Source organism: Oncorhynchus tshawytscha, linkage group LG30 (assembly GCF_018296145.1).
Source record: "Oncorhynchus tshawytscha isolate Ot180627B linkage group LG30, Otsh_v2.0, whole genome shotgun sequence".
Taxonomy (NCBI): Eukaryota; Metazoa; Chordata; class Actinopteri; order Salmoniformes; family Salmonidae; genus Oncorhynchus; species Oncorhynchus tshawytscha.
The window spans coordinates 2,257,481-2,284,442 of record NC_056458.1 but is presented as its reverse complement, the minus strand read 5'-3'; the positions used below and the strand labels follow the sequence as shown (position 1 = coordinate 2,284,442).

Here is a 26,962-nt window from a genome sequence, read left to right as displayed (position 1 = left end):
TCTGCAAAGGGGACAGGACGACTGCACCGTATTGAGGGGAGGATGGATGGGGCCATATACCTCAGTAAGAGCATTGAAGATGGGTCGTGGCTGGGTTTTCCAGCATGACAACGACCCGAAACACATAGCCAGGGCAACTAAGGAGTGGCTCCGTAAGAAGCATCTCAAGGTCCTGGAGTGGCCTAGCCAGTCTCCAGACTTGAACCCAATAGAAAATCTTTGGAGGGAGCTGAAAGTCCGTATTGCCCAGCGACAGCCCCGAAAACCTGAAGGATCTGGAGAAGGTCTGTATGGAGGAGTGGGCCAAAATCCCTGCTGCAGTGTGTGTAAACCTGGTCAAGAACTACAGGAAACGTATGATCTCTGTAATTTCAAACAAAGGTTTCTGTACCAAATATTAAGTTCTGCTTTTCTGATGTATCAAATACTTATGTCATGCAATAAAATGCAAATGAAATACTTAAAAAATCATACAATGTGATTTTCTGGATTTTTGTTTTAGATTCCGTCTCTCACAGTTGAAGTGTACCTATAATAAAAATGACAGACCTCTACATGCTTTGTAAGTAGGAAACACTGCTGATTTTGCAGGTTATCAAATACTTGTTCTCCCCACTGTATCTAAGTGTAGCTTTCTTAAAGAACCAGAAAATGATCTGTTATTTCTCTGTTTATCAAAGTTGGCTGGCTAATGCATTGATCCTGATTTGTAGTATACCCCTGAGTTGTTACTGTTCTTTTGTGGTCTTGTCTGTCTACTGCAGAATGGCAATGCATCTACACAGCCAACCATTATTTTCCTCCTATTCTCAACACTCCACCGGAGTGGACCTGACCCGAGGGGTATACTACAAAGTGGGCTCAATGACTTAGCCAGCTAACTTTGATAAACAACCAGAAATAACTATTGATGTTCTGATTCATTAAGAAATATGTGTTTTTTGGTTGTTGAGTCAATTAGACCATGCCATTTCAAGCTGATCCTTCAACCAAAAGATACAAAGTTATTTCAGAATATTTAGGCAGGGTAACTCATTGATCCTTTGTTGTATACCCCTCTGGCTTACTTGTCATAGTGCTGGTACACGATTGAGAAAGGCACTGCAATAGTACTGTATTTTCCAGCCATTTCAAGAAAACAGCACTCGTTTTTCAAATGCATTTCAATACTGCAGCCGGATTTCCTTTATGCCAAGTTCCCTGAAATGTAACTCCATTGTTCAAATGTTCAGTGTTTTTCTGTCCTTTTTTAGTCATTAATATTGTTAACGCTTAACATTCAGTTGCTCTTATACCTGTGTAATAATGCTGAAATGTATTAATAGTAACAACATTGTGCTAACATGTTATACGTCAGTAACTGCGTTCTAATTGATTTGAGCAGTTTTGTAATTACATAGGGGAGGAATTGTGGGTGAAGTGTTACCTTGTTATTGTTGTTTGTCTATTAACCACTATTCTTCACCTTGTTCGTCATGTACTGTAATGTTATATTGTGATGTGCCAAACCATGAAATTCTCAGCTTCAAGCAACACCGACTAAGTATCATATCCAAACTGCCAATTGCAATGATCTGCCGGAGGTATCATTCCATTGTCAAATATTCCTTAAACAAGCCTTTACACTTTAGACATTTTAAATATGCTATATTTATTTCAAATAAAGATGCATATTCTTTCATTCATGTTCAGGAAATGATCAGGACCGAGTAGCCTATTATACTTTCCTACTGTAAAGAGTACAATAATACTGTATAGAGTAAAGAATACTAACTGTATATGTTGGGGGAAAATAGTTTTTGTATTGTAATTACATGACTTGCATTAAAAGTGTCACTGCAGGACAAAGATGTGGGACATCTCATGTGCTGCATTCAGTACTTCACACCCCTTGACCTTTTCCACATTTTGTTGTTACAGCCTAAATTAAACATGTAGATTTTTGATGTCACTGGCCTATACTCAAATGTCATAGTGGAATTGTGTTTTTCAAAATTTTGACAAATTAATGAAAAGCTGAAATGTCTTGAGTCAATAAGTATTCAACCCCTTTTATGTCAAGTCTAAATAAGTTCAGGGGTACACATGTTCTTAACACGTCACGTAAATTGTATGGTGTGTTTTTAAAATGATTTTTGAGTACCTCATCTGTACCCCACACCATACAATTATTTGTAAGGTCCCTCAGTCGAGCAGTGAATTTCAAACAGATTCAACCACAAAGACCAGGGAGGTTTTCCAATGCCTTGCAAATAAGGACGTCTATTGGTAGATATATAAAAAAAAATCAGACATTAAATATCCCTTTAAGCATGGCAAAGTTATTGATTACACGGGATGGTGTAGCAATACATCCAGTCACTATAAAGATACAGGCATCCTTCCTAGTTGCCAGAGAGGAAGGAAACTGCTCAGGAATTTCACCATAAGGCTAATGCTTTAGGGTGTTTGCTACCTTGATCTGCGCAAACGAATCCTAGACCTGCGTGAGTAGTGGGTTCAAGATCCGGGACCAGAGTACCATGTATTCTGACGTGGCAGTGTGAGTCGCGTGGACTTTTTTGCCTGTGGTAAACAAGCTAGCTCGCTGATGTCATGTAAACTGTTATTTTTAGGTTTTGTGGAATCAAAACATATTCTGTGGAATTATAACAAAAGCTCCAGGTAACCAAACCAGGGTACCGAATTTCAGATGTGATAATGCCCTAACAGTTAGAGTTTAATGGCTGTAATAGGAAAATACTAACCTAATTGACAGAGTGAAAAGAAGGAAGCCTAAAAAATATTCCAAAACTTGCATCCTGTTTGCGATAAGGCACTAATGTAAAACGGCAAAAAATATGACAAAGAAATTAACTTTATGTCCTGAATGTTTGGGGCAAATACAGCACAACACACCACGGAGTACCACTCTTCATACTGTATATTGTTTTCAGCAATAGTAGCAGTACTTATTCAATTTATGAGAAGGTGTTACAGCAGGTCGCACGCACGGGTCCACATATCGACATGCCCGAAGTTCCTCCACTGAAGGTTCTTCCACTGAAGACCACCTAGCATAACGGCTTACCGCTCAAGAAACGCTAGTGGACTGATGAGCGATTGCCGACTTTCGGCATGCCAATGATCTGCCACCGGAGGCCCGACCGCGGCAAGCCACTGACGGCGTGCCACCCAAAAAATACTGGCGGATCGACAGGTCATTGTTAGCTGGGGATCAACAACCAATTTAACAGATCTAGAATAATTTTGAAATAATAATGTGTATACATTGTACAATTCAGGTGTGCAAAGCTCTTAGAGACTTTCCCAGATGTAATTGCTGAAAAAGGTGATTTTAACAAAAACGTTTAACATTTAACTTATGGATAGTGTTATTTTTAGAGTGAAATTTATCAAGTCTAAAGAAATAGGATGAAATCTGTTCTCCCTCCTCAATCATTTTTTTCTGTCTAATAAAGGCTTCTTCTGCTTTTAATCTATATATACAGTGCCTTGCGAAAGTATTCGGCCCCCTTGAACTTTGTGACCTTTTGCTGCATTTCAGGCTTCAAACAAAAGATATAAAACTGTATTTTTTGTGAAGAATCAACAACAAGTGGGACACAATCATGAAGTGGAACGACATTTATTGGATATTTCAAACTTTTTAACAAACAAAAACTGAAAAATTGGGCGTGCAAAATTATTCAGCCCCTTTACTTTCAGTGCAGCAAACTCTCTCCAGAAGTTCAGTGAGGATCTCTGAATGATCCAATGTTGACCTAAATGACTAATGATGATAAATACAATCCACCTGTGTGTAATCAAGTCTCCGTATAAATGCACCTGCACTGTGATAGTCTCAGAGGTCCGTTAAAAGCGCAGAGAGCATCATGAAGAACAAGGAACACACCAGGCAGGTCCGAGATACTGTTGTGAAGAAGTTTAAAGCCGGATTTGGATACAAAAAGATTTCCCAAGCTTTAAACATCCCAAGGAGCACTGTGCAAGCGATAATATTGAAATGGAAGGAGTATCAGACCACTGCAAATCTACCAAGACCTGGCCGTCCCTCTAAACTTTCAGCTCATACAAGGAGAAGACTGATCAGAGATGCAGCCAAGAGGCCCATGATCACTCTGGATGAACTGCAGAGATCTACAGCTGAGGTGGGAGACTCTGTCCATAGGACTCTGTCCAATCAGTCGTTTATAGCACAAATCTGGCCTTTATGGAAGAGTGGCAAGAAGAAAGCCATTTCTTAAAGATATCCATAAAAAGTGTTGTTTAAAGTTTGCCACAAGCCACCTGGGAGACACACCAAACATGTGGAAGAAGGTGCTCTGGTCAGATGAAACCAAAATTTAACTTTTTGGCAACAATGCAAAACGTTATGTTTGGCGTAAAAGCAACACAGCTCATCACCCTGAACACACCATCCCCACTGTCAAACATGGTGGTGGCAGCATCATGGTTTGGGCCTGCTTTTCTTCAGCAGGGACAGGGAAGATGGTTAAAATTGATGGGAAGATGGATGGAGTCAAATACAGGACCATTCTCGAAGAGAACCTGATGGAGTCTGCAAAAGACCTGAGACTGGGACGGAGATTTGTCTTCCAACAAGACAATGATCCAAAACATAAAGCAAAATCTACAATGGAATGGTTCAAAAATAAATCCAGGTGTTAGAATGGCCAAGTCAAAGTCCAGACCTGAATCCAATCGAGAATCTGTGGAAAGAACTGAAAACTGCTGTTCACAAATGCTCTCCATCCAACCTCACTGAGCTCGAGCTGTTTTGCAAGGAGGAATGGGAAAAAATTTCAGTCTCTCGATGTGCAAAACTGATAGAGACATACCCCAAGCGACTTAGAGCTGTAATCGCAGCAAAAGGCGGCGCTACAAAGTATTAACTTAAGGGGGCTGAATAATTTTGCATGCCCAATTTTTCAGTTTTTGATTTGTTAAAAAGTTTGAAATATCCAATAAATGTCGTTCCACTTCATGATTGTGTCCCACGTTTTTAACTCAGTGGGTTAAATACTTACCTAATCAACATATATTAGTGTTTTATTTTTCATTCATGTTTTACCAATGTTAGAATTTGTATTCCACTTGGACTAAAAATTATAATTAAATACATTTTAATCCCACTTTGTAACACAACATTTGGACAAAAGGGGTGTGAATACTTTCTGAAGGCACCGCATTAATTCATGCCTCTTGTAATGGAGAATAGACCATCATTAACCATTACTTAGTAATGGACTCAATTAGTAGAAATCATACATTTGTCTCTCTTATTTTCAACAGAAAGTGTCCTATGTATCAATACAATGGAGAAGAGAGCACAAATAGAATGTAAGAATAAAAAAGATTTCATTTTATTTCAGAAAATGTGTACAATGCATGTATATAATGAATACAGAGAATTTATATTGTATATTATATGCTGCACCACTGAATAGCAATTTCATGTCACTGAAGAGTTTACTGGGAAAATTCTGAAATGACACCAATCCATGTATCGGACAAGGCGTTATTTTTTGTTGAAAACACATTTAAACACATTATACATTTGCATCTAACTATACTGACAAATGGTCATTTGGTATACGGTTGATATGCGGTTGTCTTACCTGCCTTAGTTGAATTCACTAACTGTAGTCACTCTGAAGAAGAGTGTCTGCTAAATGGCTAAAATGCTAATTTAGAAGGGATATCACATTGCAAACATTAAAATAAGGGAGAATGTTGTACATCACATTGCAAACATTAAAATAAGGGAGAATGTTGTACATCACATTGCAAACATATTCAAGCCAATGTCTCTCTTGGTCCACTTAGAGGCGCCAGTCAATCCATCATGGATGGAGAGTAGAGTAAGAGTCTTCCTTCCATTAAATAACCTGCTTGGGACAAGATTAACAATTTAATAAGGAAACTTTCCCCACAGTGAAGGACTATTCAGCTCTCTAGAGGACAATACTATAAGAGTTAATTGGACTCCTTTTCCTATAGCGTATAACTTTTCAGCAGTGTAGGCTATAGCTGATACATTTTAAGGATTTACATCACATCAATAACATTACATTTAAGAATGTACTTAATTGAAGAAAATATTTCTATTAAATCCAATGATAACTGTCTCACAAACAGGTGTAAGGGACCCCTCCCCTTCCATACCCCTTTGTTGGTGCAGGTTCCACAGAGGCATCCAAAGAGCCCGTTGATCATCTGGGTGCAACAGAGCACCAGCTGCAGAGAGCTTGTCACCAGCAGGATGGCAAACAGCCCAATGTTAAACTCCACCACGTTTTTAGGCGCTGTGCACAATCCCCACAGATCACGGTTGTTCAGGTAACTGTCCTGTCTGATGAGGAAAGCCGGAGAGGGTTGAAATTCATTATAAGCATAGTTGTGTGTGTGTGTGTGTGTGTGTGTGTGTGTGTGTGTGTGTGTGTGTGTGTGTGTGTGTGTGTGTGTGTGTGTGTGTGTGTGTGTGTGTGTGTGTGTGTGTGTGTGTGTGTGTGTGTGTGTTGTGTGTGTGTGTGTGTGTGTGTGTGCGCGTGCGTGCGTGCATTAATGAGTGTGTGTTTGTGATTGATCTATGAAGACACTAACCTGTCTTTGAAGGGAGTTGTCCAGAGCAGCAGCACTCTACAGTAGGGCCCATTAATCAGGCCAAGCATTGCCACTATGAAACTGTAGAGGGCGCCAGCAACCCCGACCGCAGCAAAGGCAATGGAGAGGAACATCTGTGGAAACAAGATTAGTTAAGTTTTAATATATTGGTCTTTCAGCATTATTACAGGTTCGTAAATAAAGTTATAATTAAAAAAACATAGAATTACAATAACAAATAATACATGTTCATTTCAAAGTGCAAAAAAATTATGACTATCTTATTTAGTATTTCCTGTTTTCTTTGCATCCTATCACATATGATTCCTTTCTTTCTTTCTCTCTTGCTCTGTCTCTCTCTATCTACCTTACTCTCTGTATCTGTCTATCGGTCTCTGTCTATCTGCATCTGTAGCTCTGATCCTTTTGTAATCTTTCGAAAGTAATCTTTCAATTCCCTGCTCTTCTTTTTAGAGTTTTCTAGTCTTTTAGAGTTCAACAGTTATCATTCTTATAGACTTCTCCAGTGTTTTCTTGTCTGTAAAGAGGACTTACCCCGCAGCGGTTGGCACAGCATCCCTGCTGTCCAGTAACATGGATGTACAATGCTGGGACCAACACCTGGAAAGGGAATGGGCAAGGAAATCAGTACCATGCATGTAACCTCAAGGACTTTTATCCTGGTTAAGTAAAGGCTCAATTTTAAAAAATCGACATTTGACAATAACAACTATTTGCGTTTGAACAAGGCAATTACAAGTGGTTGAATGTGAGAATGGTTGAATGTTTTTATTTTTGTGTGTGAATTATTTTGTTGCTCTTGTTCTTGAATGAATGAGGCAGTAGTAGGAAGGTCCAGCAAATGTGCACTTTGATAAGGGCTGTGGTGAGCTTCTTGGCAAATAAAGCAGCATGATTCACCAGATTACTTACATATCACACTGTAGTTTGTCCCTAACCATGTAAAAATCTAAAAACTAGTAGAAAACACTCAAACATGCAAACCATATTTGAATCACTGGCCCCCTTGGATAACTTAACTGTGTCAACTCATGGGTGACTCCCCATTATACATATACTTGTGAATCATGTGGAACCTAACAAGGGTTTCATCAATACACAAAACAAAGTCCATATGACATTTCTCTGACATTCTCATATGAATGGTTATGGGGGATTTCCCAATGGCTTGTACTTTAAAAAATATTGCATGATTAAATTAAACACCATTCATTATTTAAGAAGAAAGAACTTACCATTAGTCCCCCTCCAACCAGTCCTCCCATGTACTTCACCTCTTCTGTGATGTATCCGTCTTTGGCGTAACTGGTCTCCCAACCCGGGAAGAACAGTATGATGTTACAGATGATTGAGATGACTGCCAGCGGGTATAGCGTCACCCCGATACACCGGGAGCATTTACCTGTACACATCCTATCTGCCACGTACTGTTTGACTTGTCTAAGAACTGTGCAGCCAATAGGTTTGAGACCCTTGGGCGATGAGAGCCTTGAACATTCCAAAAGAAAAACAGGGTTCTTTCAGTTAGGTATAAAGTTGTAAAACAAACTCTTAGAATTCCACAAAGGGTCTTTTCTGATGAAAACAATCGTCTCGTCCACTCACCTTTTTTTCTCTCTACCTGGTGATGTACGGGGGGAATAGAATACATACTAGGTGAGAGGAGTGGTTTTGTGTGGGTGTAACAGTGTACTGTGAGTCATAGTAAAGCAAAGGCTATAATTGGACACCTATTCTTCACCAAACACGGCTGGGGGACTTTGAATGGCGTCATTTATGTCAAATCGATTATGGTGTTATGATTAACACTAGAGGTTGGCATGGTTTCCTTTGGTGATAAACACCAAACCATAGTCAGAATAGGGTACCTGAGAAATAACCTACGAAGCCTCCAGACTACAGTTATTTGTCTGTTTAGTATGCCCCCATTGTCACAATATTCTCTAATGAATAAGAGAGGGTAATTGTTTTTGTGTTGTTCTGCTTCTTTCAAATCTTCCAAGCTACACTGAATGTGTTCCGCCAGTGTGTGTTTGTATTGTCTATCTGAGTTTCTGTAAAAACCCCACTCCTTGTGAACTTTGGACCGGTAGTGCATGATGCTGTAGATGGGAGGGATACAATAAGTCTTTGACATCAGCAGTAAAACATTAACAAGTGACTGGTTAAACATTAATAAGAGACTGCACACTAGCCATGGTGAGCTAGGATAAAGGAATGTCATTCACCACTTACAAATATTAGCCGTTTTGAATTGAGTAACTGTAACTTCCAAATTGAGATGTTAATTGGAAACATTTGTGTGCACCGCTAACCAAAGATTTCTCAGTTACATACTCAGTTTGATTACAAAAAAAAGGATCTGACAAAAACCAAGAGGCCGACATGTAAGCTTGAATAAAAATAAGTGATACTAGCAAAAGCAGTGTGTAGGTTTCTATTTTCTTTGAAGATTACCATGAGTTAAAACCTGTGAGTAGTAATTAAGGGAGCTCTTTGGTGTTAGCGCAGATGACAATTCTAGGGAGAGAAAGTTTTTGTAATGTTACCCGCAATGTTCCCCAGATGTTTGAGTGTCCAGTTTTCTGTTAGTTAGGGGAACCATCTAAGTATGTGAGCAAAAATCTCCTGAGAACCTATTTAGAATGTTTTGGCATTAGAGTTAGGAGAACATTCCCTAAATGTCAAACAGAACTTACCCAGAACGTGGTTGCCATGTTCTCAGAATATCCAATATTAATGTTCTAGACACGTTTCAATGGAACATTGCAAAAACATTCATGTCAAATCAAATCAAATTTTATTTGTCACATACACATGGTTAGCAGATGTTAATGCGAGTGTAGCGAAATGCTTGTGCTTCTAGTTCCGACAATGCAGTAATAACCAACAAGTAATCTAACTAACAATTCCAAAAAAAACTACTGTCTTATACACAGTGTAAGGGGATAAAGAATATGTACATAAGGATATATGAATGAGTGATGGTACAGAGCAGCATAGGCAAGATACAGTAGATGATATCGAGTACAGTATATACATATGAGATGAGTATGTAAACCAAGTGGCATAGTTAAAGTGGCTAGTGATACATGTATTACATAAGGATGCAGTCGATGATATAGAGTACAGTATCTACGTATGCATATGAGATGAATAATGTAGGGTAAGTAACATTATATAAGGTAGCATTGTTTAAAGTGGCTAGTGATATATTTACATCATTTCCCATCAATTCCCATTATTAAAGTGGCTGGAGTAGAGTCAGTGTCATTGACAGTGTGTTGGCAGTAGCCACTCAATGTTAGTGGTGGCTGTTTAACAGTCTGATGGCCTTGAGATAGAAGCTGTTTTTCAGTCTCTCGGTCCCAGCTTTGATGCACCTGTACTGACCTCGCCTTCTGGATGACAGCGGGGTGAACAGGCAGTGGCTCGGGTGGTTGATGTCCTTGATGATCTTTATGGCCTTCCTGTAGCATCGGGTGGTGTAGGTGTCCTGGAGGGCAGGTAGTTTGCCCCCGGTGATGCGTTGTGCAGACCTCACTACCCTCTGGAGAGCCCTACGGTTGAGGGCGGTGCAGTTGCCATACCAGGCGGTGATACAGCCCGCCAGGATGCTCTCGATTGTGCATCTGTAGAAGTTTGTGAGTGCTTTTGGTGACAAGCCGAATTTCTTCAGCCTCCTGAGGCTGTGTCCAGTGTCCAGAGGGTTAGGACAATATTCCATCAATGTCCCACCAAATATTTACAGAACATGGTTGCCATGTTCTCAGAATATAAGATATTAATGTTCTAGACATGTTTCATGGGAATGTCATAAGAACAATTCCTGTCTCCAATTACCTTTAAAGTAGCTGTCCAGTGGTTTCAGATTTCTATGATATATGACCTATAATTACTTCGAAAATGAGTGAGATAGTTTTCCTTCCAACATTTTAAAATGAAGTATGTTAAAAAGCAACTGTTCTGTGTTGGAATGGTGTAGGTGTACCCCAACAACAGATGGTGTGGGCGTATACCGGTCATTACAAATATTCAAGCAAGTAGACCTCTGATTGGCCAGCTCATCCTGCTCTAGACCGCTGATTGGCCATGGCATCATATTCTATGAGGAAATAGCAAGCATTTTTTAAATGGTTTCTTTGCGATGTTTGATGTTGGGTTTTTGAAGTGTTTTTTTCCCCTACAATTTATGCTTTGGCCACAAATACGAGTATAGGATGAGTCAACAACATTATTTGGTTATGAGTTAATGGAAAATGAACTTTTAAAGTGAGATTTTCACTGGACAGTTACTTAAAACATATGCCGTTCTGGAGATTTTGTCTAGATCCCAGCTTGTTTAGGGGACACCCCCTTTAAAAAAAAATATAGGACATCGCCTGATGGTCTCAAAAAAACATTCTACAGAAGAACAACAGTTTCTTTACATACCACCCTTTGTTACCTTGCCAAGTGCATCAAGGTGTCATGCCTCCCACCGATTACAGAATCTCCGACCTTAACTATGGAGTCAGCAGGAGAAGGTACCCTGGCCATTGAGGTGGAGGAGCGCGTCCAGGAGCATGCAGGTATGCTTCACCATCTTGGCGCTGTCATGGATCGTGTTGTCCAGACAATGGACCGCTGGGTGAGACAGGGAGTTTTTCCAGCGCCTCCACTAGCACAACAGGGGTTTCTCCTGAGCGCCCCTTTCCTGCATGAACCCAGTGGGATCCGTCTTTCCTTGCCCCAGGAGTACGATGGGAGGGCTGCGAACTGCCAGGGGTTCTTGTTGCAATTAGACCTCTATCTGGCCACCGTCCACCCGGCTCTATCGGACCGTGAGAGGGTTTCCGCCCTCGTCTCGTGCCTCACCGGGAGAGCCCTGGAGTAGGTCAACGCCGTGTGGAGAGAGGGAGATGTGGCGTTGGACCAGTTTGAGGAGTTCACCTGCCGTTTCCGGGCAGTCTTCGACCACGCGCCCGAGGGTAGAGCCATCTGAGGCAGGAGACGAGGAGCGCCCAGGAGTTCGCCCTGGAGTTTATGACCTTGGCTGCCGGCGCGGGATGGAACATCTGGGCCCTGATCGACCATTACCACTGCAGTCTGCAGAAGGACGTCTGTCGGGAGCTGGCCTGCAGAGACACCACCCTCACGTTTGACCATCTGGTGGACCTGTCCATCTGGCTGGACAACCTGCTGGCTACTCGCGGTTGTTCAGATCGGGGTCTGGTGGTTCCATCCTCCTGCACCCCCTCTCCGATACCCATGGAGCTGGGAGGGGCAGGGCGCAGGGAGACTGGAGGGGGTTCCCGCTAATGCACCATCTGTGGCCGCAGAGGTCACACTGCCAGTCGGTGCCAGGTTGGTTCCTCTGGGAATCAAGGCAGCAGGCAGGGCGCTCTGGCGTCACCCCAGGTGAGCCGGCACCATTCTCACCCAGAGCCCTCTGTTGCACATAAATCAAATCAAATCAAATCAAATTTTATTTGTCACATACACATGGTTAGCAGATGTTAATGCGAGTGTAGCGAAATGCTTGTGCTTCTAGTTCCGACAATGCAGTAATAACGAGCAAGTAATCTAACTAACAATTCCAAAAAAAACTACATATGTTTGTCTGTTACGTTCCCTGAGTTTTCCCCGCATTCCCAGCAGAAGAAGCTCGTCGATTCAGGCGCAGCTGGGAATTTTATTGATAGCCTATAATTTAGGGATCCCCATCGTTCCCGTGGATGTGCCCTTCCCCGTTCAAGCCTTAGATAGTCGACCATTAGGATCAGGGTTGATTAGGGAGGTCACCGCGCCTTTGGGCATGGTGATGCAGGGGGGTCATACGGAGATAATTAGTCTCTTCCTTATTGACTCTCCTGCATTTCCCATGCTGCTGGGCCTACCCTGGTTAGCTTGTCATAACCCCACCGTTTCTTGGCCACAGAGGGCTCTCACGGGGTGGTTGCGAGAGTGCTCAGGTAGGTGTTTAGGGGTTTCCGTTGGTGCTACTATGGTGGAAAGTCCAGACCAGGTCTCCACCATGCGCATACCCCATGAATATGCCGAGTTGGCTCTCGCCTTCTCCAAAAAGAAGGCGACTCAATTACCACCTCATCGACGGGGCGATTGTGTGATAGATCTCCTGGTAGACGCTGCACTTCCCAGGAGTCACGTGCATCTCCTCTCACAGGCGGAGATAGAGGCTATGGAAACATACAGCGCCTTGCGAAAGTATTTGGCCCCCTTGAACTTTGCGACCTTTTGCCACATTTCAGGCTTCAAACATAAAGATATAAAACTGTATTTTCTTGTGAAGAATCAACAACAAGTGGGACACAATCGTGAAGTGGAACGACATTTATTGGATATTTCAAACTTTTTTAACAAATCAAAAACTGAAAAATTGGGCGTGCAAAATTATTCGGCCCCTTAAGTTAATACTTTGTAGCGCCACCTTTTGCTGCGATTACACTGTAAAGTCGCTTGGGGTATGTCTCTATCAGTTTTGCACATCGAGAGACTGACATTTTTTCCCATTCCTCCTTGCAAAACAGCTCGAGCTCAGTGAGGTTGGATGGAGAGCATTTGTGAACAGCAGTTTTCAGTTCTTTCCACAGATTCTCGATTGGATTCAGGTCTGGACTTTGACTTGGCCATTCTAACACCTGGATATGTTTATTTTTGAACCATTCCATTGTAGATTTTGCTTTATGTTTTGGATCATTGTCTTGTTGGAAGACAACTCTCCGTCCCAGTCTCAGGTCTTTTGTAGACTCCATCAGGTTTTCTTCCAGAATGGTCATGTATTTGGCTCCATCCATCTTCCCATCAATTTTAACCATCTTCCTTGTCCCTGCTGAAGAAAAGCAGGCCCAAACCATGATGCTGCCAACACCATGTTTGACAGTGGGGATGGTGTGTTCAGGGTGATGAGCTGTGTTGCTTTTACGCCAAACATAACGTTTTGCATTGTTGCCAAAAAGTTCAATTTTGGTTTCATCTGACCAGAGCACCTTCTTCCACATGTTTGGTGTGTCTCCCAGGTGGCTTGTGGCAAACTTTAAACAACACTTTTTATGGATATCTTTAAGAAATGGCTTTCTTCTTGCCACTCTTCCATAAAGGCCAGATTTGTGCAATATACGACTGATTGTTGTCCTATGGACAGAGTCTCCCACCTCAGCTGTAGATCTCTGCAGTTCATCCAGAGTGATCATGGGCCTCTTGGCTGCATCTCTGATCAGTCTTCTCCTTGTATGAGCTGAAAGTTTAGAGGGACGGCCAGGTCTTGGTAGATTTGCAGTGGTCTGATACTCCTTCCATTTCAATATTATCGCTTGCACAGTGCTCCTTGGGATGTTTAAAGCTTGGGAAATCTTTTTGTATCCAAATCCAGCTTTAAACTTCTTCACAACAGTATCTCGGACCTGCCTGGTGTGTTCCTTGTTCTTCATGATGCTCTCTGCGCTTTTAACGGACCTCTGAGACTATCACAGTGCAGGTGCATTTATACAGAGACTTGATTACACACAGGTGGATTGTATTTATCATCATTAGTCATTTAGGTCAACATTGGATCATTCAGAGATCCTCACTGAACTTCTGGAGAGAGTTTGCTGCACTGAAAGTAAAGGGGCTGAATAATTTTGCACGCCCAATTTTTCAGTTTTTGATTTGTTAAAACAGTTTGAAATATCCAAGAAATGTCGTTCCACTTCATGATCGTGTCCCACTTGTTGTTGATTCTTCACAAAAAAATACAGTTTTATATCTTTATGTTTGAAGCCTAAAATGTGGCAAAAGGTCGCAAAGTTCAAGGGGGCCGAATACTTTCGCAAGGCACTGTATGTCTCCGAATCCCTGCGTCTGGGGTACATTCGGTCCTCCACTTCACCCTCCTCCTCGAGGTTCTGTTTTGCGAAGAAGAAGGTCTGAATCAGATCACTGTGAGGTATAGTTACCCACTACCGCTCATAGCCACACCGATAGAGTCAATGCACGGGACGTGCTTCTTCACCAAACTAGATCTTAGGAAGGCTTACAACCTGGTGCGTATCCGAGAGGGAGACGAGTGGAAGACGGCTTTCAGTACCACCTCTGGGCACTATGAGTACCTCGTCATGCCGCATGGGTTGATGAATGCGCCATTAGTCTTCCAAGCCTTTGTAGACAAAATTTTCAGGGACCTGCACGGGCAGGGTGTAGTGTATATTGATGACATTTTGATATACTCCGCTACACACGCTGAGCATGTGTCCCTGGTGCACAGAGTGCTTGGTCACCTGTTGGAGCATGACCTTTACGTCAAGGCTGAGAAATGCCTGTTCTTCCAACAGTCCGTCTCCTTCCTAGGGTATCGCATATCCACTTCAGGGGTGGAGATGGAGAGTGACCGCATTGCAGCCGTGCGTAATTGGCAGACTCCCACCACGGTAAAGGAGGTGCAGCGGTTCTTAGGGTTTGCCAACTACTACCGGAGGTTTATCCAGGGTTTTGGTCAGGTGGCGGCTCCCATTACCTCACTGCTGAAGGGGGGCCCGGTGCACTTGCAGTGGTCAGCTGAGGTGAACAGGGCTTTTAGTCACCTGAGGGCTCTCTTTACCTCGGCTCCCGTGATGGCCCATCCGGATCCCTCTTTGATGTTCATAGTGGAGGTGGACCGTCCAAGGCTGGGATAGGAGCGGTGCTCTCTCAGCACTCAGGTACGTCACCGAAGCTCCGCCCCTGTGCCTTCTTCTCGAAGAAGCTCAGCCCGGCGGAGTGAAACTATGATGTGGGGGACCGGAAGCTGTTGGCTGTCGTCAAAGCCTTGAAGGCGTGGAGACATTGGCTTGAGGGGGCTAAACACCCTTTTCTCTTCTGGACTGACCACCGCAATCTGGAGTACATCCGGGCGGCGAGGAGACTGAACCCTCACCAGGCAAGGTGGGCCATGTTTTTCACTCGTTTTGTGATTACCCTCTCTTACAGACCAGGCTCTCAGAACGTTAAGGCAGACGCATTGTCCCGGCTGTATGACACGAGGGAGCGGCCCATGGATCCCACTCCCATACTCCCCGCCTCTTGCCTGGTGGCGCTGGTAATGTGGGAGCTGGACGCGGACATTCAGCAGGCATTACGTGCAGAGCCCGCTCCCCTCCAGTGTCCAGCTGGGCATCTGTACGTTCCGTCTGCTGTCCGTGACCGGCTGATCTATTGAGCCCACACGTCACCTTCCTCTGGTCATCCTGGGATCGGTCGGACGGTGCGCTCTCTTAGTGGGAAGTACTGGTGGCCCACTTTGGCTAAGGATGTGAGGGTTTATGTTTCCTCCTGCTCGGTGTGCGCTTAGTGTAAGGCTCCTAGGCACCTGCCCAGAGGTAAGTTACAACCCTTACCTGTTTCACAACGGCCGTGGTCACACCTGTCGGTAGATTTCCTGACTTCCTCCTTCACAGGGTAACACCACGATCCTGGTCGTTGTGGATCATTTTTCTAAGTCCTGTCATCTCCTCCCTTTGCCCGGTCTCCCTACGGCCCTACAGACTGCGGAGGCTCTGTTTACACACATCTTCCGGCACTACGGGGTGCCTGAGGATATAGTGTCTGATCGGGGTCCCGAGTTCACGTCGAGGGTCTGGAGGGCGTTCATGGAACATCTGGGGGTCTCGGTCAGCCTTACCTCAGGTTTTCACCCCGAGAGTCATGGGCAGGTGGAGAGAGTTAACCAGGATGTGGGTCGGTTTCCGAGGTCTTATTGCTAGGACCGGCCGGAGGAGTGGGCAGCGTTCGTGCCCTGGGTAGAGATGGCCCAGAACTCTCTCCGCCACTCCTCCACTAATCTCTCTCCCTTCCAATGTGTACTGGCGTATCAGCCAGTTCTGGCTCCTTGGCATCAGAGTCAGACCGAGACTCCTGCAGTGGACGACTGGTTCCAGTGCGCGGAGGAAACATGGGACGCTGCCCATGTCCACCTTCAGCGCCCGTGCTGCTCCAAAAAGTTGGCGCAGACCTTCACCGCAGTGAGGCCCCGGGGGACCGGGTCTGGCTCTCGTCCCGAAACCTGCCCCTCCGCCTCGCAATCCTTTCCGACCTGCACATTTCTCAGTAGTTGGTATTCAGACTAACCTTATTCAGTCGCATAACGTGCTCTGCAGGTGTAGCTACTGTACCGTGCGCTATATATTTAATTCAACCACTGAAAACCCTCCCACTTGCTGGCCAACAAATGTTTTCGAGGAGTTTTTATTCAATAGGGTTTTAAGTACATTTACACTATATGTATATAGAAAAGTCTGTGGACACACCTTCAAATTAGTGGATTTGGCTATTTCAGCCACACCCGTTGCTGACAGGTGCATTAGATCGAGCACACAGGCATGCAATCTTCAAAGAAAAACATTGGCAGTAGAATGGCCTTACTGAAGAACTCAGTGACTTTCAATGTGTCACCGTCTTTCAATGTGGCACAAGTCAATTCGTCAAATTTCCTCCCTGCTAGAGCTGCCCCGGTCAACCGAAAGTGCTGCTATTGTGAAGTGGAAACATCTAGGAGCAACAACGGCTCAGCAGGGAAGTGGAAGACCACACAAGCTCACAGAACGGGACCACCGAGTGTTGAAGCGCGTAACGCGTAAAAATCATCTGTCCTCGGTTGCAACACTCACTACAGAGTTCCAAACTGCCTCTGGAAACAATGCCAGCACAAGAACTGTTCGTCGGGAGCTTTATGAAATGGGTTTCTATGGCCGAGCAGCCTCACAAGCCTAAGATCACCATGCGCAATGCCAAGTGTCGGCTGGAGTGGTATAAAGCTAGCCGCCATTGGACTCTGGAGCAGTGGAAACACGTTCTCTAGAGTGATGAATCACGCTTCGCCATCTGGCAATCCGACGGACTAATCTGGGTTTGGGGGATGCCAGGAGAACGATACCTGCCTGAATGCATAGTGCCAACTGTTAAGGATTGGTGGAGGAAGAATAATGGTCTGAGACTGTTTTTCATGGTTCAGCCTAGGCCCCTTAGTTTCAGCGTGACAATGCCCATGTGCACAAAGCGAGGTCCATACAGAAATGGTTTGTTGAGATTAGTGTTGAAGAACTTCTCTGGCCTGCACAGAGCCCTGACCTCAACCCCATCGAACACCTTGGGGATGAATTAGAACATTGACCGCGAGCCAGGCCTGATCGCCCCAACATCATTATCTACCAACATAGACAGGGCTCTAACTCCTCTAGCTCCACAATGAAATAGGGTGCAGGCCAGGCAGCAGGCTGTTAGCCAGCCTGCCAGCATAGCGGAGTCTGCCACTAGCATAGACAGTGTAGTCAGCTCAGCTATCACCATTGAGACCGTGTCTGTGCCTCGACCTGGGTTGGGCAAAACTAAACATGGCGGTGTTCACCTTAGCAATCTCACTGGGATAAAGACCACCTCCATTCCTGTCAGTATTGAAAGAGATCATGATACCTCACATCTCAAAATAGGGCTACTTAATGTTAGATCCCTTACTTCAAAGGCAATTATAGTCAATGAACTAATCACTGATCATAATCTTGATGTGATTGGCCTGACTGAAACATGGCTTAAGCCTGATGAATTTACTGTGTTAAATGAGGCCTCACCTCCTGGCTACACTAGTGACCATATCCCCGTGCATCCCGCAAAGGCGGAGGTGTTGCTAACATTTACGATAGCAAATTTCAATTTACAAAAAAAAAAAAAAAAGACGTTTTTGTCTTTTGAGCTTCTAGTCATGAAATCTATGCAGCCTACTCAATCACTTTTTATAGCTACTGTTTACAGGCCTCCTGGGCCATATACAGCGTTCCTCACTGAGTTCCCTGAATTCCTATCGGACCTTGTAGTCATAGCAGATAATATTCTAATCTTTGGTGACTTTAATATTCACATGGAAAAGTCCACAGACCCACTCCAAAAGGCTTTCGGAGCCATCATCGACTCAGTGGGTTTTGTCCAACATGTCTCTGGACCCACTCACTGTCACAGTCATACGCTGGACCTAGTTTTGTCCCATGGAATAAATGTTGTGGATCTTAATGTTTTTCCTCATAATCCTGGACTATCAGACCACCATTTTATTACGTTTGCAATTGCAACAAATAATCTGCTCAGACCCCAACCAAGGAACATCAAAAGTCGTGCTATAAATTCACAGACTACACAAAGATTCCTTGATGTCCTTCGAGATTCCCTCTGTCTACCCAAGGACGCCAGAGGACAAAAATCAGTTAACCACCTAACTGAGGAACTCAATTTAACCTTGCGCAATACCCTAGATGCAGTTGCAACCCTAAAAACTAAAAACATTTCTCATAAGAAACTAGCTCCCTGGTACACAGAAAATACCCGAGCTCTGAAGCAAGCTTCCAGAAAATTGGAACGGAAATGGCGCCACACCAAACTGGAAGTCTTCCGACTAGCTTGGAAAGACAGTACCGTGCAGTACCGAAGAGCCCTTACTGCTGCTCGATCATCCTATTTTTCAAACTTAATTAAGGAAAATAAGAACAATCCGAAATTCCTTTTTGATACTGTCGCAAAGCTAACTAAAAAGCAGCATTCCCCAAGAGAGGATGACTTTCACTTTAGCAGTGATAAATTCATGAACTTCTTTGAGGAAAAGATTATGATTATTAGAAAGCAAATTACGGACTCCTCTTTAAATCTGCGTATTCCTTCAAAGCTCAGTTGTCCTGAGTCTGCACAACTCTCCCAGGACCTAGGATCAAGAGAGACACGCTCAAGTGTTTTAGTAATATATCTCTTGACACAATGATGAAAATAATCATGGCCTCTAAACCTTCAAGCTGCATACTGGACCCTATTCCAACTACTGAAAGAGCTGCTTCCTGTGCTTGGCCCTCCTATGTTGAACATAATAAACGGCTCTCTATCCACCGGATGTGTACCAAACTCACTAAAAGTGGCAGTAATAAAGCCTCTCTTGAAAAAGCCAAACCTTGATCCAGAAAATATAAAAAACTATCGGCCTATATCGAATCTTCCATTCCTCTCAAAAATTTTAGAATAGGCTGTTGCGCAGCAACTTACTGCCTTCCTGAAGACAAACAATGTATACGAAATGCTTCAGTCTGGTTTTAGACCCCATCATAGCACTGAGACGGCACTTGTGAAGGTGGTAAATGACATTTTAATGGCATCGGACCGAGGCTCTGCATCTGTCCTCGTGCTCCTAGACCTTAGTGCTGCTTTTGATACCATCGATCACCACATTCTTTTGGAGAGATTGGAAACCCAAATTGGTCTACACGGACAAGTTCTGGCCTGGTTTAGATCTTATCTGTCGGAAAGATATCAGTTTGTCTCTGTGAATGGTTTGTCCTCTGACAAATCAACTGTAAATTTCGGTGTTCCTCAAGGTTCCGTTTTAGGACCACTATTGTTTTCACTATATATTTTACCTCTTGGGGATGTTATTCGAAAACATAATGTTAACTTTCACTGCTATGCAGATGACACACAGCTGTACATTTCAATGAAACATGGTGAAGCCCCAAAATTGCCCTTGCTAGAAGCATGTGTTTCAGACATAAGGAAGTGGATGGCTGCAAACTTTCTACTTTTAAACTCGGACAAAACAGAGATGCTTGTTCTAGGTCCCAAGAAACAAAGAGATCTTCTGTTGAATCTGACAATTAATCTTAATGGTTGTACAGTCGTCTCAAATAAAACTGTGAAGGACCTCGGCATTACTCTGGACCCTGATCTCTCTTTTGAAGAACATATCAAGACCATTTCAAGGACAGCTTTTTTCCATCTACGTAACATTGCAAAAATCAGAAACTTTCTGTCCAAAAATGATGCAGAAAAATTAATCCATGCTTTTGTCACTTCTAGGTTAGACTACTGCAATGCTCTACTTTCCGGCTACCCGGATAAAGCACCAATTAAACTTCAGTTGGTGCTAAATACGGCTGCTAGAATCCTGACTAGAACCAAAAAATTTGATCATATTACTCCAGTGCTAGCCTCTCTACACTGGCTTCCTGTCAAAGCAAGGGCTGATTTCAAGGTTTTACTGCTAACCTACAAAGCATTACATGGGCTTGCTCCTACCTATCTCTCTGATTTGGTCCTGCCGTACATACCTACACGTACGCTACGGTCACAAGACGCAGGCCTCCTAATTGTCCCTAGAATTTCTAAGCAAACAGCTGGAGGCAGGGCTTTCTCCTATAGAGCTCCATTTTTATGGAACGGTCTGTCTACCCATGTCAGAGACGCAAACTCGGTCTCAACCTTTAAGTCCTTACTGAAGACTCATCTCTTCAGTGGGTCATATGATTGAGTGTAGTCTGGCCCAGGAGTGGGAAGGTGAACGGAAAGGCTCTGGAGCAACGAACCGCCCTTGCTGTCTCTGCCTGGCCGGTTCCCCTCTTTCCACTGGGATTCTCTGCCTCTAACCCTGTTACAGGGGCTGAGTCATTGGCTTACTGGGGCTCTCTCATGCCGTCCCTGGAAGGGGTGCGTCACCTGAGTGGGTTGATTCACTGATGTGATCTTCCTGTCTGGGTTGGCGCCCCCCCTTGGGTTGTGCCATGGCGGAGATCTTTGTGGGCTATACTCGGCCCTGTCTCAGGATGGTAAGTTGGTGGTTGAAGATATCCCTCTAGTGGTTTGGGGGCTGTGCTTTGGCAAAGTGGGTGGGGTTATATCCTTCCTGTTTGGTCCTGTCCGGGGGTGTCCTCGGATGGGTCCACATTGTCTCCTGACCCCTCCTGTCTCAGCCTCCAGTATTTATGCTGCAGTAGTTTATGTGTCGGGGGGCTAGGGTCAGTTTGTTATATCTGGAGTACTTTTCCTGTCCTATTCGGTGTCCTGTGTGAATCTAAGTGTGCGTTCTCTAATTCTCTCCTTCTCTCTCTCGGAGGACCTGAGCCCTAGGACCATGCCCCAGGATTACCTGACATGATGACTCCTTGCTGTCCCCAGTCCACCTGGCCGTGCTGCTGCTCCAGTTTCAACTGTTCTGCCTTCTTATTATTCGAACATGCTGATCATTTATGAACATTTGAACATCTTGGCCGTGTTCTGTTATAATCTCCACCCGGCACAGCCAGAAGAGGACTGGCCACCCCACATATGCTCTCTCTAATTCTCTCTTTTTTTCTCTCTCTTGGAGGACCTGAGCCCTAGGACCATGCCCCAGGACTACCTGACATGATGACTCCTTGCTGTCCCCAGTCCACCTGGCCGTGCTGCTGCTCCAGTTTCAACTGTTCTGCCTTATTATTATTCGACCATGCTGGTCATTTATGAACATTTGAACATCTTGGCCATGTTCTGTTATAATCTCCACCTGGCACAGCCAGAAGAGGACTGGCCACCCCACATAGCCTGGTTCCTCTCTAGGTTTCTTCCTAGGTTTTGGCCTTTCTAGGGAGTTTATCCTAGCCACCGTGCTTCTACAACTGCATTGCTTGCTGTTTGGGGTTTTAGGCTGGGTTTCTGTACAGCACTTTGAGATATCAGCTGATGTACGAAGGGCTATATAAATACATTTGATTTGATTTGAGACTCCGGCAGCGCTGGACAGACGGGAGACTCCGGCAGCGCTGGACAGGTGAAGCGCACTGTAGGCCTGGTGCGTGGTGCTGGCACTGGTGGTACTGGGCCGAGGACACGCACAGGAAGCCTGGTGCGGGGAGCTGCCACCGGAGGGCTGGTGCGTGGAGGTGGTACTGGATAGACCGGACCGTGCAGGGGCACTGGAGCTCTTGAGCACCGAGCCTGCCCAACCTTACCTGGTTGAATGCTCCCGGTCGCCCTGCCAGTGCGGCGAGGTGGAATAGCCCGCACTGGGCTATGCAGGCGAACCGGGGACACCGTTCGCAAGGTTGGTGCCATGTAAGCCGGCCCAAGGAGACGCACTGGAGACCAGATGCGTAGAGCCGGCTTCATGGCACTTGGCTCGATGCCCACTCTAGCCCGGCCGATACGAGGAGCTAGTATGTACCGCACCGGGCTATGCACCCGCACTGGAGACACCATGCGCTCCACAGCATAACACGGTGCCTGCCCAGTCTCTCTAGCCCCCCGGTAAGCACAGGAAGTTGGCGCAGGTCTCCTACCTGGCTTCGCCATACTCCCTGTGTGCCCCCCCCTTGACATTTTTGGGGCTGACTCTCGGGCTTCCATCCGCGCCGCCGTGCTGCCTCCTCATACCAGCGCCTCTCCGCCTTTGCCGTCTCCAGCTCTTCTTTGGGGCGGCGATATTCTCCTGGCTGTGCCCAGGGTCCTTTTCCGTCCAAGATTTCCTCCCAAGTCCAGAAATCTTGATTTCGCTGCTCCTGCTGCCGCTGCCTGTCACCACGCCGCTTGGTCCTGTTGTGGTGGGTGATTCTGTTACAGTTTTCTTCTGGTGAAAGAGAGGAGGACCAAAATGCAGCGTGGTTATTCATAAACATCTTTAATGAAAGATGAAAATATGAACAATTTACAAAAAACAATAAATGTAACGTGAAAACCGACAACAGTCCTAACTGGTGCAAAACACAGAGACAGGAACAATCACCCACAAAATACCTAAAGAATATGGCTGCCTAAATATGGTTCCCAATCAGAGACAACGATAAACACCTGCCTCTGATTGAGAACCACTCTAGGCAACCATAGACTTAACTAGACTACTTAACTAAACACAATCCCATAAACTACAAAACCCCTAGACAAAACAAACCACATAAATCACCCATGTCACACCCTGGCCTGACCAAAATAATAAAGAAAACACAAAATACTAAGGCCAGGGCGTGACACAGAGCCCATCAAGGCCCTGATTAGTGAACCACTGATCCTTTCACAGGTCTTCGTCTGTTGGCAAGGTCAGAGACACCCACACACGAAAACAGTGCTTTCAACTTACATATTTGACAGATGATTACATTGTGCATGTTCATTTATACATTATTTATTTTTTCAACATGAGCCCAATTCAGACTCAGGAAATGTATGTCTACCTATGCATGCCTTTCCTATGCACTTCTCAATTAAGGGCACAAGGCGAGACCCAGATGCAGACACATGAGGCAGATGGTTGTAGTCTTAGGCGGGAATGGAGTCCAGAAAACAAAGAGAAGAGAAGAGAAAAAGGAAAGCAAAGAGAAGAGAAAAAGGAGTGGTTAACTTGACAAACATACAAGATGAACTGGCACAGAGAGACTGGAAACACAGGGATAAATAACCTGGGGAAAATAAGCGACACCTGGAGGAGGTGGAGGTGGAGACAATCACAAGAACAGGTGAGACAGATCAGAGTGTGACATCTCAGTAGTTGGTATTCAGACTTACCTTACGCAGGTGCGTAACATAAGTTTCCGGCGTGGTTCCCTTGCGAGCGCTGTATCAATTGAATTCAACTAATTCAACCAAGTTCCTGGCCAACAGATTTTCTCTGTAGTTTTCATTCAGTACATTTATCTAAACCCACTCTTTAAATTTGGTGGACATTTAAAATACATTTTCTTGAAAGACTCATAAATAATAAATACATAATAATAATATATTACGGATCAATGAAAGAAAGCCATGTAAATACATATACTGTTAGTGTACAAAAGTGTACAAAACATTAGGAAACATCTTTCCATGACATACTGTAGAGACTGACCAGGTGAATCCAGGTGGAAGCTGTGATTCCTTATTGATGTCACCTATTAAAAGGGGAGGAGACAGGTTAAAGAAGGATTTTTAAGACTTGAGACAATTGAGACATAGATTGTAAACTCAGCTAAAAAAAATGCACCCGTGGAACAGTCATTAAGACACTAACAGCTTAAAGACGGTAGGCAATTAAGGTCACAGTTATGAAAACTTAGGACACTAAAGAGGTCTTTCTACTGACTCTGAACGTGCCTTAGGCATGCTGCAAAGAGGCATGAGGGCTGCAGATGTGACAAGGGAAATACATTGCAATGTCCGTACTGTGAGACGCCTAAGACAGCGCGACAGGGAGACAGGATGGACAGCTGATCATCCTCGCAGTGGCAGATCACGTGTAACAACACCTGCACAGGATCCGTACATCCAAACATCACACCTGCGGGACAGGTACAGGATGGCAACAACAACTGCCCGAGTTACACCAGGAACGCACAATCCCTCCATCAGTGCTCAGACTGTCCACAATAGGCTGAGAGAGGCTGGACTGAGGGCTTGTAGGCCTGTTGTAATGCAGGTCCTCACCAGACATTACCCGCAACAACGTTGCCTAAGGGCACAAATCCACCGTCGCTGGACCAGACAGGATTGGCAAGAAATGCTCTTCAGTGACGAGTCACAGTTTTGTCTCACCATGGGTTATGGTCGGATTCGCGTTTATTGTCGAAGGAATGAGCATTACACCGAGGCCTGTACTCTGGAGCGGGATCGATTTGGAGGTGGAGGGTCCGTCATGGACTGGGGCGGTGTGTCACAGCATCTTTGGACTGAGCTTGCTGTCATTGCAGGCAATCTCAAAGCTGTGCATTACAGGGAAGACATCCTCCTCCCTCATGTGGTACCCTTCCTGCAGGCTCATCCTGACATGACCCTCCACCATGACAGTGCCGCCAGCCATACTGCTCATTCTGTGCGTGATTTCCTGCAGGACAGGAATGTTGGTGTTCTGCCATGTCCAGCGAAGAGCCCAGATCTCAATCCCATTGAGCACATCTGGGACCTGTTGGATTGGAGGGTGAGGGCTAGGGCCATTCCCCCTAGAAATATTCTGGGAACCTGCCAGTGCCTTGGTGGAAGAGTGGGTTAACATCTCACAGCAAGAACTGGCAAATCTGAGGCAGTCCATGAGGAGGAGAAGCACTGCAGTAGTTAATGCAGCTGGTGGCCACACCAGATACTGACTGTTACTTTTGATTTTGACCCCCACCCCCTTTGTTCAGGCACACATTATTCCATTTCTGTTCGTCACATGTCTGTAGAACGTGTTCAGTTTATGTCTCAGTTGTGGAATCTTGTTATGTTTATACAAATATTTACACATGTTAAGTTTGCTGAAAATAAACGCAGTTGACAGTGAGAGGGTGTTTATTTTTTTGCTGAGTTTATATGTGTGCCATTCAGAGGGTGAATGGGCAAGACAAAATATTTAAGTGCCAGGCGTACCGGTTTGAGTCTGTCAAGAACTGCAACGCTGCTGGGTTTTTCATGCTCAACAGTTTCCTGTGTGTATCAAAAATGGTCCACCACCCAAAGGACATCCAGCCAACTTGACACAATTGTGCGAAGCGTTGGAGTCGACAAGGGCCAGCATCCCTGTGGAACGCTTTCGACACCTTGTAGATTCCATGCCCCAACAAATTGAGGATGTCCTGAGGGCTAAAGGCGGTGCAACTCAATATTAGAAAGGTGTTTGTAATGTTTTGTACACTCAGTGTATGTTTGTCTCTTTTTCAGCACCAATTACTAAATACAAAAATACTCATCTTGTATATTATTTAGGGTTAGGAAAGTATTTATGAATAATAAAACAAAAAAATGATTTGGAGAGCCTTTACACACAAAATATATTGGTAAAACTTGCCATATTCAATTATTCAATCGATTAAATAATGGAAGGTAAAAGTGTACAAAAAGTGTACAATAGGGGTTGAACAGTAGTCTATATATTAGTCTATAAATCTAACCTAATAATCATCACTAATCATGGAACTGTGATGACAACGGTCCAGTCGTTGTGAACCGTACACCAGGCTCCAGGTTTAAACTGCTACAAATGATCTGCGTTCCACAAATTATTCCACAACTTGTAATACATTTTTCCTAATATGATCCGATATTTCTAGTGATCCTCAGGAACAACCATATGAACGTGACAGAGGACAGAAAGGTAGACTAATGATGTAATTGAATGATTTAAAATGTAAAGAAACTAACATTAAAGTGACAGTTATAAGCATATGTGGGTATAACTGATGGTGGCTGCCGATAGTGGCTAATATTAACATGATACAAATGGTAAAAATCACAGTGAAAAGCCTGGGTATATAATTAAAACATTCTAGAAATCCTAAATCAACTCGGCAGGTTTAGCACCACACTGTCATTTGCGCTTGGCTACTATAGCTTGGGTCTCCAAATTGTATCCCTGCAAGTTGTAAGGCCAGCATTTCATAAACTTCACTGTGAAAAGGTGATATGTTGATATGCTTCAGTTGGCTGTCTCTAGTGCCGTGTGACTGGTTTCACGTCTCCAGCGATCATAAGGTAAAAATAGATCTAAAACAACTGTCATTTATATTTACAATCCCCTTATCCAAACAGTTTAGCTCTTATCAATTTGTAAATTACCATGCATTTAGAATTGTGTTATTTCTATATGAAAAAATAAAGTAGATGC

General features: G+C 44.2%; 1 protein-coding gene across 1 annotated transcript; it reads right to left on the bottom strand.

Annotated features, from left to right (window-relative positions):
* Positions 1-5,344: 5,344 nt before the first annotated feature.
* Positions 5,345-8,335, bottom strand: tm4sf21a (transmembrane 4 L six family member 21a). Its single transcript, XM_024394874.2, has 6 exons — positions 8,233-8,335; positions 7,863-8,115; positions 7,162-7,227; positions 6,607-6,740; positions 6,169-6,355; positions 5,345-5,891 (listed from the first exon to the last, which is right to left on the bottom strand). Exons 2-6 carry the CDS (start codon positions 8,037-8,039, stop codon positions 5,883-5,885), a joined length of 573 nt encoding a protein of 190 aa, XP_024250642.1. The 5' UTR covers positions 8,040-8,115; positions 8,233-8,335; the 3' UTR covers positions 5,345-5,882.
* Positions 8,336-26,962: the final 18,627 nt, after the last annotated feature.

Coding starts and splice junctions, on each gene's coding strand:
- tm4sf21a (XM_024394874.2), bottom strand. CDS start 8,039: ATGTGTACAGGTAAATGCTCCCGGTGTATCGGGGTGACGCTATACCCG. Junction 7,228..7,862: donor TGGTTGGAGGGGGACTAATG/GTAAGTTCTTTC, acceptor TTCCCTTTCCAG/GTGTTGGTCCCAGCATTGTA. Junction 6,741..7,161: donor GCTGTGCCAACCGCTGCGGG/GTAAGTCCTCTT, acceptor TTGTTTCCACAG/ATGTTCCTCTCCATTGCCTT.